The sequence below is a fragment of the Panthera leo genome, chromosome C2, assembly GCF_018350215.1.
Source record: "Panthera leo isolate Ple1 chromosome C2, P.leo_Ple1_pat1.1, whole genome shotgun sequence".
In the NCBI taxonomy this organism is placed as follows: Eukaryota; Metazoa; Chordata; class Mammalia; order Carnivora; family Felidae; genus Panthera; species Panthera leo.
This window is the reverse complement of record NC_056687.1, coordinates 74833010-74846974: the sequence shown is the minus strand read 5'-3', so window position 1 is coordinate 74846974 and position 13965 is coordinate 74833010. Positions and strand designations below refer to the sequence as shown.

Below are 13965 nucleotides of genomic sequence, written 5' to 3'. Positions count from 1 at the left end.
TGGTTTTTTTTGTTGTTAGAAATTGACAGGATGATTCTAACAGTCCTATGAAAATGCAAAGGGCCCAATATCACCAAAGCAACTCTGAAAAAGAGAACAAAGTTGGATGACTACATTATGCTATTTTAAGACTAATTATAAAGCCACCTTGTGGCTTTGGTATAAAGACAGACAGATCAGTAGAATAGAATAGGGAGTCTAGAAACAGATCCGCCTGTATAAGAACAACCGATTTTTTACCAAGATGCAAAGGCAACTGAGTGAAGAAAGGATAGTCTTTTCAACAAATGATATTGGAACATTTGAATGTCTATTTGCAAAAAAAAAAAAAAAAAAAGAACTTCAATCTTTAAAAAAATTCAAAATACAATATAGATCTAAATAAGAAACCTAAAACTATGAACATTCTAGAATCCAATGTAGTTTTTGTTTGTTTGTTTCTATTAATCTCTGAGGGAGACTAAAAACCAGAACCTTTACCTGTCTATCATGAATTTAACGTTATCTGATATGACTGGCCGTTATAAATTATGAGTTTCCAACAAGATTCAATTATCAAGTAGAAGAGTTATAAACAAAATAAGACTCAATCAGATTTTTAAAATCCAAGTGAATTTTAAGAACATTTTTCTCATCTCCCAACATGTCTTCCCAATTTTGTCATTCTGTTGTCTGTTCCTCATTGTACATCAAAGACCTCAGGCGAAGTTTTTTTTGTGATCATTAACAGACAAGAAAGAATCCCAAATATTTCATGGTTTTAGATCCTGGCTTAAAAGGGTCCCAGAATGACCGTGAAGAAGAAAAGCTTCACAGCAGGCAGAACTTTACTTATTACATTAATTTTCCTATTGTGCCTGAAAGGAGAAATAACTAGAAGACCAGATCGATACTAATTTACAGTAGGAAGCAAAGGATTGTCCTGAAAGATTGAAAGTATATTTGTCCATTAGAAGCCTCATTAATGATGTCTAGTCTGGAGGAGGCCTTTTACACCTGGAGAAAAACAGAAACAAAAACAATACATTCATGGTTATCAGCTAGCCACCAAGGACTTCACCGATTGTCTCATGAAAGGAATATAGTGGCAGTGTTGCTGATTATTTATGAGTTCAAAGACGTGTTCTTCCACTCACCAAAGCTAAGTTGGTTATAAACCCTGCTAAGCACCCAATTTGCCAGCAGCAACCCCAAACTCTTAGCCACCATAAGTAAATAAAGCTAAGCAAACAGCCTGGTTTTTGCTACCAATTGTTCAAACAAAAACACGGCACTTAATTTAATCTGAATGTGGCTTTTTTTCTCTCTCATGAAGGACATTCCCCTTTTGGAAAGAACCCCATCACTTGGAGGTCTGAGAGGAAGGGTGACAGGGGGCATCACCCTGCATTCTATGTAACATTATGATCCTGGGACCCAAATCGTTTCTGTTTGGGCTACAAATTTTATGGCTTTTTGTTGCTTGTCTGTGTGATAGAAAAGTATGCATTGTAGTTGTTAATTATAGCCCTCTCTCCTCCTGAGAACCAGGTGTGTTCCAACCTAAGGGTTGGATAAAGAAAGACTAGAATTTTGCCACCAGGTTATATTCATAATTACTATCCCATTTTGAAAACTATGGATTATTTCTTGATGAAATGAGTTATTCAGACTATTCAGTCCTTTAGGAAAGTGTCCTACTTGTACTCCCCAACTTCATATGCAACAAAGTTGTTAAATATTGTTAAATCTGTTCAATCTACCCTAACCTTTAACAAATTTCCCAAATGTGGGGGATTTCCAAGGAAGGTACCAGCTTGTAACCCTTCATTTTGCAAAGGATGTCTCATGTTGGGATGAGCACTGGGTGTTGTATGGAAGCAAATTGGACAATAAATTATACTTAAAAAAATAGCACTCTTTCTAAAAATTAAATATTATAGGTTATATAAAATACATCTAAATAAAACTTTTAAAATTGAAAAAAAGAAAATAACCAATATTTCCCATTGTATGGTTATAAAAATACATTTTCAAATAAAAAATACCTCACATCAATTTATTGAGTAAATATTCATTAAGAATTTATGTATTAAGCACTTATTTACATTAGGACAGCACAGAAAAGCTTGATAACCTTGGATTAGACAAAGATTTCTTAGATCTGGCACAAAAAGCATGATCCACAAGAGGAAAATTTGATAAACTGGACCTTAACAAAAGTAGAAATATCCACCCTTTGGGAGACACTGTAAAGAGAATGGAAAGCTAAGTCCCAGAGTGAGAAAAAGATATTTGCAAGGCATCTTTGTGACAAAAGATTTGTATTCAGAATACAGAAAGAAATCTCAAAAGTCAATTAATAAAAGTGAATCTAGCAGCACAAAAATTTTAACTTCACCAAAGAAAATACATACGTAGAAAATAAGCACTTGAAAAAGTGGTCAGTGCCATGAGTCATTGAGGAAATGCAAATTAAAATTACAATGAGATATTATTACACACCTGTTAAAAATGGCTGAAATTAAAAAGACTGAGCATACCAAGTGCAGATAAGAGTATGGGGCAACTGCAGTTCTCATACACTGCTGTTAAGAATGTAAAATAGTACAAACACTTTCTAAAACAATTTCGCAGTTTCTTAAAAAGTTAAACACTTACCTGCCATATGACCTAGCCATTTCGCACTTTTGTATTTTCTTTTTCTTCTTCTTTTTCTTTTTTTAAATGTTTATTTATTTTTGAGAGAGAGACAGAGAGCAAGCAGGAGAGGGGCAGACAGAGAGGGAGACACAGAATCCGAAGCAGGCTCCAGGCTCCGAGCGGTCAGCACAGAGCCTGACGCGGGGCTCGAACTCACAAACCGCGAGATCATGACCAGAGCCAAAGTCGGTCACTTAACGGACTGACCCAGCCAGGCGCCCCACAGTTATGTATTTTCCCATAAGAAATGAAAGTGGATGTCCATGCAAAAACTTGTACACAAATTTTCATAGAGGCATTATTTATAATAGCCCAATACTAGAAACAACCCAAATTTCCATCAGTAGGTGAATGGGTGTACAAACTAGTCTATCCATACACTGGGACTCTACTCAGAAATAGAAAGGAATAAACTATTGATATACTTAATAAAATAGATGCATTTTAAAATAATTATGAACTTTGATTCCAGTAAAATTAACCCAAAATATCTTATAAAAGACAAAAAATGCCCACTGTACAATGCCATTTATATAAAATTCTAAACACGCAAGGCAGTTGCTTGAGGATGGGGTTGGGTAGGGAGAGGTTACAGACAGAAGGAACTTTTGGGGGCAATGGATAGTCATTATCTTTATTGTGGTAATAGTTTCATAGATAGTTACAAGGATGTACATAAGTCAAAATCTATCAAATTGTATCCTTTAAATATGTTCAGCTTATTGTATGTCAATTTTACCTCAGTAAAGTTCTTTTTAAGGTGAAAACATCTCAAGTCCTTCATTCCTTTAAGTAAGTGCACCAGAAACACACACACACACACACACACACACACACACACGAAGAGGAAAGTAGTAGCAACAACCAGGAATACAAGTTTAAATCCCGTTTTGATTCCTTATGAACAACACACAGATCTAAAATAATGAGACTTACCTCTTCTCCCACATACAGAGACTGTAATGCTATTATGTGACTCAACTAGGTGGTGGAGCTTTACAGATTGCTGAAAAAGAAGAAAGGAAAATGGGAAAAAAGGCTTTTCTACTTGAGGAGAAGTCCCAGGTATTAATTCAGTAAAGTGCTAGTCTCTTTAAAGATAGAGCACTGACTTGTTCCCAACTGAATGCACTGGCTAAAAATGAAAGACCAAGCAGCCTATTAGTTACCTGAAAAGTCATTCAACTTGCTGTGCTGTTCACCAGCAGTAAGAAGTATGTGTTCTTGGATAGAAAGAAATTTCCCAGCATGCTCTGTTCACTCAAAGTAGTTTTTGATGACCATAAATTTGTATTTAGTTCTTTCAGCAGAGAACATCAAGAACTTGAGTCATTCAAGATAAATGTTCATACCTAAATAGCTTTGAGAGCTAAGCAATATCTCAGTTTTGAGTTATTCCACATCAGAGTTCTTAATCTGTAACTTTATGAGGAGTTTTAGTGGTGCCTACTATTCCTCATAGTATACATTGTTTTAATATATGAAATACACAGGACGTTGACAGTGAATCAATAAGAGGATAAAAAAGAAAAACACAATAAAATTACATTTGATTTCACATTTTTAAAGAAAGTGTTGTGTAAAAGAGGGGTTCCTGGGTGGCTCAGTAGGTTAAGTGGCCGACTTCAGCTCAGGTCATGATCTCAAAGATCGTGGGTTCAACACCCGCGTCGGGCTCTGTGCTGACAGCTCAAAGCCTGGAGCCTGCTTCGGATTCTGTCTCCCTTTCTCTCTGCCCCTCCCCCACTCACGCTCTGTCTCTGTCTCTGTCTCTGTCTCTCTCTCTCTCTCAAAAATGAATAAACATTTTTAAAAAAGAAAGAAACTGTTGTGTAAAAGAACTATCTGTTTCTAGGGGTTAAAACTCCTAATCATCTAGTGTATTCATTTTTTTTCTTCTGATTTTGCCATTTATGACACCGCCTAAACCTTCTAGCATAAATCATTTATAAATCTGATTAATATGTCCTAAGAACAATTAATAGAGTAACACATAGTGAAAGACTGTTTTGCTATTAATGTATCCTTTTATTCATTTTTTCATCCACTCAGCATTTATTACACACACTCTATGTGTCAGGGACTATGCTAAGAGGTGGGGATAGAATGTTCAAAAAAAAAAAAAAAAAAGAAAAAGAAAAAAAAAGATATAGTTCTTACTAGCAAGGAATTTACAAACCACTGGGAGAAATATATTTATCAAATAGTCACAAACGTAAATGTATCATTACAATCAATAATTAAAAAAAAAAAGGTATGCTTTTGGAGCATATACAGCCCATAGAAGCAATAATAGAAAACTTCCCTAAATAAGTGACTTTGAATCAAATCGGTTGTTGCATCTATGAGTCTCAAACTCAAAAGAAATGTTTGGACTGGAAATATATACAAATTTGAAAGTCATTTTAGAACTCATTGGTATATACAGCTATCAGAACAGTGAAGAATCTCTCAATATACATACATGAAAAGGCCATGAAGACATACTATTATGAATAATAATAAAGCAAGGTTGGAGATTACATAATGATGCTACCTTTTACATAAGAAAGAAGGAAAAACAAGGTTCATATATTTGCCTTTGCTTGACTTGCCTAAAAATTTCTTCTGAAGAAAACACAAGAAATAAATGTGGTTGCACAAGTGGAGGGGAAGAGAAAGATAGAACATACATTGTATATGCGGTAGAGTATACATTGTATAGTTTGCATATTGTTTTGCTTTTGAGACACTGCCTCCCCCACAAAAGGCCACTAGAGGAGGATGAACTATAAAAAAGATTGAAAAAGAGCAACTAGAGAGGATGGAGAGTGTGTTGTCTCTGAAGTCTCAGGGAAAGAGCGCTTCAAAAAGAAGCAACGGAGCAGTTAACTATCAATTGCAACTGAGAAGTTTAATAAAAGCTGCAGCGTGAAAAAAAAAAAAAAAAAGTGTCCGCGGTAGGAGGGAGACCATGAAATCAACAAACAAAAGACCAAAAGTCCAATAAAAATTAATGAAGGACACAAATACAGTTCACAGTGAAAGAAATGCAAATAGCTTAGGACATGAGCAAGTGCTCAACTTGTAATAGAAAACATGCTGTTGAAGTTATGCAATTCTATTGTCACTTATATTGGCAAAGATAAGGGAAACCAACACTCCTCTACTGTTGGGAGGAGTGTAAATTAGTATTACTTGTTTAAGATGCCTTTTGAGGATGCCTATGAAAACAATATACCTAGTTTATAATTAAGTAATTTCAGGTATAAAAATTTTATGTCTCTATGTCAATATATATAAGCACACATATGTATACTTGTTATATCCATATGCATGTGTAATATAAATACACATAATTTATATATATTTATAAACACACATATATGTGGATGTGTAAAAAGATACATGTGCAAGAATTGTGATTGTTTTAACAGCAAAAGACTAGAGATAATCTAACTATCCATCAACATCAGACTGGTTTAAAAAATTATGGTGCATCTAGAGAAAACATATTTGGGCAGACATGAAAGATATTTAACATATATTAGGTGGAAAATGGGAGCGAGCGCACAACAGTGCACATAGTGTTTCCATTTGTGTGAAACAAATTAGTGCCTGTGTGTTTAATACTGCTCAAGGTCATAGAACTTTTGGTCTCAGTGAATGCCTTTGGAAAGGGAACCTGGATACTGGGAGATCCAAACTGGGAGGGATATTTACTTTTTATTTATACCGTTGTGTTCTATTTGAACTTTTAAAAAATCATGTGCATATATTACTCTTTCTATTAAGAAAAAAATAACTAGTTCAAAAAAAGGAAGTTTTTAATTTTTATTTTAAAAAGTTTATGTATTTATTTTGAGAGACAGTGAGAGAGCGCGCATGTGAGCAGGGGAAGGGCCGAGAGAGAGGGAGAGAGAGAATCCCAAGCAGGCCCCAGGACCAGCTCAGAGCCCAACACCGGGCTCAATCCCACGAACCGTGAGATCATGAACTGAGCCGAAATCAAGAGTCAGATGCCCAACTGACTGAGTCACCCCAGGCGCCCCTTAAAAAGGAATTTTTAAAAAAAAATGTTATAACCACCTATGGCCTTAAGATTATAGTGGTGATCTTAACAAGAGTTCTCTAATGGAGTCACCAGAGAGGAAATCAGGTCAGTATAGTGAGAAGAGACCAGGAGATCAATAAGTGACAAAAGCACACATAAAGAAGTTTTGCTGTAAAAGGGAGAAGAGAGGTAGAGTGGTAGCTACAGGTGGAAGCGGGGTAAAAAGAAATGGTTGCTTCCTTACTTGAGCACATTTAAATGCTAACAGAAAGGCCCTTGGGGGAGGGAGTGAGGAGGTCATTGAAGGACCACAGAAGCACCCTGAGCAGGTCAGAGAGGGTGCTTTGGCAAGCACAGGCAGGGGCCCTTTCTCCTCCCTAACGGGAGAGCAGGGCGGGTGGGAGGCAGAAACAGAGTCCTTTGACAGTTGGAGAGTGGGGAGTTGAGCAAATTCCTGTCTTCTGGCTTCTATCTTCCTTGTGGAACAAGTGGTGAGATTATCTGCTGAATTAGAGAAGTGGACTATGAGATGAACAGGAGATCTCTCTCATGGAGAAATATTTGGTGTGAATTCTTAATTTTGAGAATGGGACAGTGCATTGACCAGGGACCTACAGAAAGCTTGCCCAGATAAGGATGGAATTCATGGATTTAGAGTGTCATCAACCAATCTGTTCTACAGGACTTTTTCCCAACGGCACCTAGATCCCCTGGCGTGGGTATAAAGAAAGCCTAGTGTTGGACTCAGGCTTTGACAAATAAGTACTGACCAACTAGAAAAGGCAAAGAGTCATTATGAAACAGACCCTTCCACCTTGCACCCTCTCCCATCATCTTCAAGATTCGACAGTATTCTCTGTACATATTTTTTCACTTATGCACAATTCATAGATATTTGTAAATTCCTCTGGCTGATCAGCCTGAATAAACTAAAGAGAGGAGGAAAAATAACTTGGAAGGTTAGGAATCAGGATGTAATAGAAGGAAAAGGACTAACGTTGTTGAGTATCAATATTTGTGCTAGATATTTACAAATTTGGTCTCATTTATTGTGGAGTGGGCAATGGCTATTTCCTGATTCTTCTTTCTAACAGTATTTCAATAAAGGTCCTACTGTTCCCTTTCTGTGGCCATAAGATTGGTGGGGGAAAAACTCACCTCTCTGAGATCATATACCGTCAACGCTATGGACGTGATGGACATGATTATGATGGCAAAAGCATATTCCTTATAGTCTTCACTAAACCACAAACAGACACTGAAGAGTTGAAATATGTAAAATGGATTTAAAACCTGTTGGCAGACACAAAAACAGGAAGGCAATGGGGATATTTAGTCTTCGCCCTGAGCTATTCATTGACTTGTTTGCTTTCAAAAGCCTCTCTGTGACACCAACCACCCCATACAATATTCTCATTCTTACTGTATTTATTCAGCAATTGTCACGTGCCAGACACTGTGCTTAGCAACTTTACCTGAATTTTCTCATTTAATTTCCATAATTACCTTATTACCCAGAAGCTTTTACTTATCTCCATTGCAAAGATGGAGAAGCTGAGACTCAGATCTCGAGATCTGAGACATGAGATTCTTGAGAAACTTGCTGAAGGTCACACAGCTGCAACAAATCACAGAGTAGGCCTTGAACCTGGGGAGCTGACCCTGGAGCACTTACTTTTAATCACTGCTGCACCTTATCATTCACAAAGTAGTGTCTCGTGGGTCCTCATGATGACCATCACAAGGGTGTAGGGTGTGGATACTATGAGGTTTAGTTCACATGTACTGGCCCTCAGAAGGGTGAAGTTTTAGTTCAGGTTTACGGAGTTAAAATGCTCTCGAGTCTGTTGTTCTTCCCTCGGACACAGCATCTGCCATCTTCTAAGCCATCAAAGTACTTAGATTTATGGATAAGTTGAAGACTACATTTGCTCATTAGTAGAGAGCCAAGCTGAAACTGGGAAACTGTCCTTGAACATCTAGGACACTGTGGAAGAAGGGAGAGGCTAACTCCACAGTTGTTAGCCTGCTTTGGTTTAAGACATTTTGTACCCTTATTCAAATGCTCTCCAGTTGATTTCCATCTGTCTAAGATGGGAACAGTAATCTTTGCCTCTGGTTGGGGAAGGAGCACACAGAAACATTTCCTATCAGTTTCTTTTGCTTCCTTTCTTACTAGAAATATTGAGAAAATACCTTGGGTTTAGTAAGTTTTTTCAAAAACAAGTAGGAGTAGAAGTAAAGTTCAGAAAAAGACCCAGGGTACAGCTGTATGGTTATAGTTTCATAATAATCACTGCAAAATGAAAAATAAGCTCAATGGTAGACTCAAAGAGGAAAAATTCAACTTAACAAATGATGGTCAAGTCCTTTTTTTCCCTCCCACACAAACATTGAGATCTAGAGAACTAATAAGGCTAATGCTGAGGAAATTATGTTGCCCATAAGAAATGTCTTGAGTTTTTAAATTTTTAATTATTATTTTAGTTTCACAAAGTTGGGAAAGGCTAAGAAACATTGGATTAAAAAGGAAAGAAAGAAAGAGAAGAGGTGCACCCAGTTATTAAAGGATAAGTAGACACATGAGTGTCATTATACTGTGCCAGGCAACATGTGCAAAAGATGGTCTCCAAGGAAAACAGTAGAAAAGAGATATGAAGAATCTATCCTTTGTACTGTTTTAAAATATCACAAATTACGGTTACTTATTAACAAGTAGCATTCTTGATTGTTTGACTAGAACTCCTTTAGCCTCTATTTAGCGCCAAGAGTAAGTCCTGCGTACCTCTTTGATGAGTAGTTTCCAAATTGGTGTGATTTCAACATCGATAGTATTAGGCCCACATATTAACCTCCTATAGGGAGAGATCATAGGTCAGTCAGTTACAACTAATAAAAATGAAGCTCATTTTTCACTCATTCGAAAAAAGGCCTATTCACTTTCTCCCAGTCAAGGTAAGCCTCCCTTGTTCCATAATATCTTCATCCTTCTCAAAATAACTGAGTGGGGAGGGGGTGGTTCCCAAGGACAAAAACAATAAACATGATCCTATTGCATCTACTAAATTAGATTCTTCCTGAGGTCTAAATATTTCCCTGATGGCAATTTGGGTATTTAATATTAGTGGTTGCCTCATTCAAGTAAGTTTCCAGATTGGCACTCTCTCAACTCTGTCCCCAACTGTGGCTCTGTGGATGTGGGATGGAGAGATCATTGCAAGAAAATAGTTTTACTAGTAAGAAGTACTGGACCTACCTTCCTACTCCTGTTTAGTTCTGGGAAGCTGTAGAATTTATTTTGATGTTGGGATCTCAAAGACAGCTCTATACACAAAGTTATACACCCTTTAACTGAAAACCTAGAGGTATATTTCTTAGATTATGCAGAGCAAGGACCCTTTATGAGTTATTTTGCTGTTGGGAACACTGACCACACTCTCTGTGCCTCCTATGTAGAGATTCAGATCAAGTAGCTTGGCCAAATGTATTAGAGCAGTGTCTCCTGAGATTTAGCGTTCATACACATGACTTCCTGATCTTGGTAATGTGAAGATTCTGATTCAGAGGGATGATGTGTGGTCTAAGATTCTGCATTTCTAACAAGCTTCTAGGTGATGCGGATGCTGAAAGGCTCTGGGTCCCTTCAAAGTACTGGAAAATGGGGGTGCAGGGGAATATGAGTATCACAGAAACTTAGGACCAGCAAGGTCTTTCCAAAGTCCTCCTCCCCTTTTTAACAACTAGGGAACCAAAGCCCGGAGATGAGAAGTTCCTTGCTCAAAACCACACAGTGAATTACTGATAGACTTGACATTCAACACTGTGCTCTTCCTCAGCCTGGTTCCTCTGCCCTGGAACTGCTTTGGAATCATGGAGCTGCAGTTCTTGCACAACAGTTTCTGCTGCTCTGAAATTATTATTCAACTATGTGATCTTGGCATAAAATATATTTCCTGATTACAACCCAAACTGGTTCAACCCCATTATTATAACCTTGAGAAGCTCTGTGTAGAGTAGAAAGAGGACTAAACCTGTGAGACTCAGCTCTTCAATCACCTCCCATCCATGTGACCTTTGTTCAGGCCATCGAACCTCTGTGAGCCTCAGATTTCTCATGTATTATGTTGGAATGATGGGGATATTCATTCTACCTCCCCCACAACGCTGATCCGACGAAGCAAGAGAAGGTATGTGCATGCATTGAATCTAACAATACTGAATAGAGCATTACAAAGTTTTCTGATATTGACCAGCTAAGATAATGATTTGCTAGGCTCTCTATTTGGCTGATGGCAACCATCCTCTTGAGCTGATGTAGAAAACAGTAGGCATGGTACCTAATCTCTTGTTCTTCTCTTGTTAGACCTGATCCAAATTTCAGATGTATCTTGGCAGAACTGAGCCAGTCTTCCAAAGAACTGAAATAATAATAATGAGAAAGACCTATTTAGAAATGATATTTTTGAGATAAGTTTCTCTGTTTCAGATGAAATTACTGAAATGACTTACCCAATTTTCTGGAACTGTCCTTCTAAGTTGTTCCAAACATATCTTATTTTCTGCACTTTTATACATCTCACCTGGAAAAGAAAAGTACTAAGAAAGTCTCTTATGTAGGGATCAGTAAATACATAGCAGTTTGGTGGCTAAAAAAGTGCTTGCAGAAGAAGCAAAATGGAGCTCTAATACACTTCTTACACTCCTTTCCTAACTTACTGCAACTTTCCCTGCTACACAAGTGGCATTCTTTCTTAGGAGTTTTCATTCAGTCGAAGTGTATCATGCGTGGGCTTACTATGCAGATGAGTATATATGATAAAACTCTGTCTCTGTGTTCCACTAGGTTATTGATAACCTAACAAAGGAAGAAAATCTGTTACAAAAGTGAAAACTATACCATACAGTCCAATATATATATGTCAAAGAAATAAAAATATGATCAAGATGTATGGTATTGAAATGCCGTAGAAATGTTGAGTGGGCAGATGGTTGAAGGCATCAAGGAAGTGATGGCGTCCGAGCTGCAGCCTTGAAGGGCTGAAAGACTCCTGCCCAGATAAGAAGGAAGGAGGCGATGTCAAAGAGAATCTGCAGAATTCGGTTTTGAGGAGGGGCAAATGAGTGGGTCTACTTGACTGCAGACTGGAGAATGAGGCTGGAAAGATAAAGTTCTGAGTGTACCATCTTAAATGCTAGGGTGGCGTATTTAGGACTTTGTCTTGTGGGCAATAGACATTCAGAGAAAACTGTGAATAGACTGTGAACAAAATTAGCCTGGTAGCATGTTCCAGGAAAGAGTGAGGAGGTTTTTGCAAGAAAATTTTCTCCAGGAAGTGAGCGTAGATGTCAGCAGTGAAAACGAAAGTTAAAGTTAAGGCTTATGGGAATTATGCCTTCTTTTTTCTGAATTCTTTAAGCAACTATATGTGAATCTGAATTTCCATTAACTGGCGACCTAACTGAACAGAAAGAAATATAGTGCCATGTTTTTATGGGGCAATAGGTATAACCTACTTTTGCCCATTGGAATTAACTGGAAGCTTTAAATACTAATGCCAAGGTCTCACCCTCAGACATTCTGATTTCACTTGTCTGGTGTGCAACCTAAGCATAAATTTGTTGAAATTTCCTTAGATAGTTCTAATGTGCAGCCAAAGTTGAGAAATATTGTATTCCTTTTACCTCTACTCTGAGAATTGTGTTCTTGAGAAATTCAAGTAAATTTCTCTGCACTATAATTTTCCCAGAATAAACTGAGGCAATTGAGCAGATTATCTCTAATTTCCACTGCACTCTTCTGTGTATGTTCTATACCTCTGAATAGTACAGTCAGTATAATCAGATAAATTCTAGAACTAAGAGTATACAGCTGAAAACTAAAAAGAGTTCACTATATGTTTTTTGGTAAAGAAGTGAAAGCATGCTTTTAAAACCACATGAACATCTAGAAATAGAGGTGAAATCCCTAAGCTCCAAGATCTGGAGTACAACAAATCAATCTGAATCCTATTCAATAAATATATGTGCATGCACACGAGTGGGCACACACACGTGTGCATGCACACACACATTCATAGTTACCAGTGAGAGAATTAAGTGCTGTATATTTTATTTTACAGGATCGATTTTTTTCAATGAGATCGGTTGCAAAGTAACTTTAAAAAAATCCTATTTTCCTATTGATTTTCTGTATAAAATTTAAAATTGGAGTGCACTGCCACTGGGAGTGATTCTCCCTTCACAAGCTGCAAGTTAGAAAGAGGAAAGAGGGACTGAAGGAGATTGGTTGCCATTGTCCACTTTGCAACCTCATGTCTCCTAACACCTGGCTGTCTTGTTCAGTCCCGCAATTCTGCAGAGCTGGACTGTAGGGTACGTGGGCTTTTGACACATCTTTAGTCTTTTTCATCAATCTCTGGTAGACATATTCTCACCTTCATATCTTTAGTTCACTTTAGGACTTTTGTCCAAGATCGCATCTAGTAAGCAGGGATTGAATTTTAACTCAAGCCCAAATGGCTCCAGAATCCCGTCTCTTAAAGGACAAGATAGTCAAGCTAATCTCAGAAGAAGGTATGAAAAATCCCATAGCTGCCAGAATTCAAGTTGAATTGAGGGCTGCCTCCTTTGTTCCTTCTGTGGTTTCACAAATCTGGGTTAGAACATTTTTAAAGGACACACTGTGGGAGGATATGAGGCCGCTGGTCAGAGAACCCAAATCCAGAGGATGTGAAGGCACAGACTGAAATGAGAAGCTTATAAAACAGCAAACACGAAATGTCAGCAGATGAAGGCAGAAATAATGAGGAATAAAGAAGTTCCTGCTAAGTTTTATCTCAGGTCAGAAAATAGAAGATTCCATTATCTCCTGATAATTTCTTCTGTTTAAAAAAATTTTTTTTTCTTTTTTTCAAGACAGAGAATGAGTGAGGAAGGGAAAGAGAAAGGGGGAGAGAGAGAATTGCAAGCAGGCTTTGTGCTGTCGGTGCATAGCTGGATGGGGGACTCCAACTCGGAAAATGTGACATCATAACCTGAGCTGAAACCAAGAGTCAGACACTCAACGAACTGAACGACCCAGGTGCCTCTATTTGAATTTTAATATTTCAACATGACTTTTGGTATAGCTTTAGTGAAACTTTATTAAGCCTTTTGTAGACAATCGTGGCATTAAAATTTTGTAAGAGCTTAATAACTGTCAATTGGTTTATTCAACAAATATTTATTGATAACTTACAATATGCCAGGTC

General features: G+C 37.5%; 1 protein-coding gene across 1 annotated transcript in view; it reads right to left on the bottom strand.

The window, feature by feature from the left end:
- LOC122230234 (probable cation-transporting ATPase 13A4) overlaps positions 1–11292 on the bottom strand; it is a 77305-nt gene extending 66013 nt beyond the window's left edge. The window contains exons 1-5 of the mRNA XM_042955989.1: positions 11225–11292; positions 11053–11133; positions 9501–9570; positions 7874–8008; positions 3619–3688 (exon numbers count right to left, since the gene is read on the bottom strand). Coding sequence (XP_042811923.1) covers positions 3619–3688; positions 7874–7918 — 115 coding nt within the window. The 5' untranslated portion in view covers positions 7919–8008; positions 9501–9570; positions 11053–11133; positions 11225–11292. The remainder of the gene's footprint in view (positions 1–3618; positions 3689–7873; positions 8009–9500; positions 9571–11052; positions 11134–11224) is intronic.
- Positions 11293–13965: the final 2673 nt, after the last annotated feature.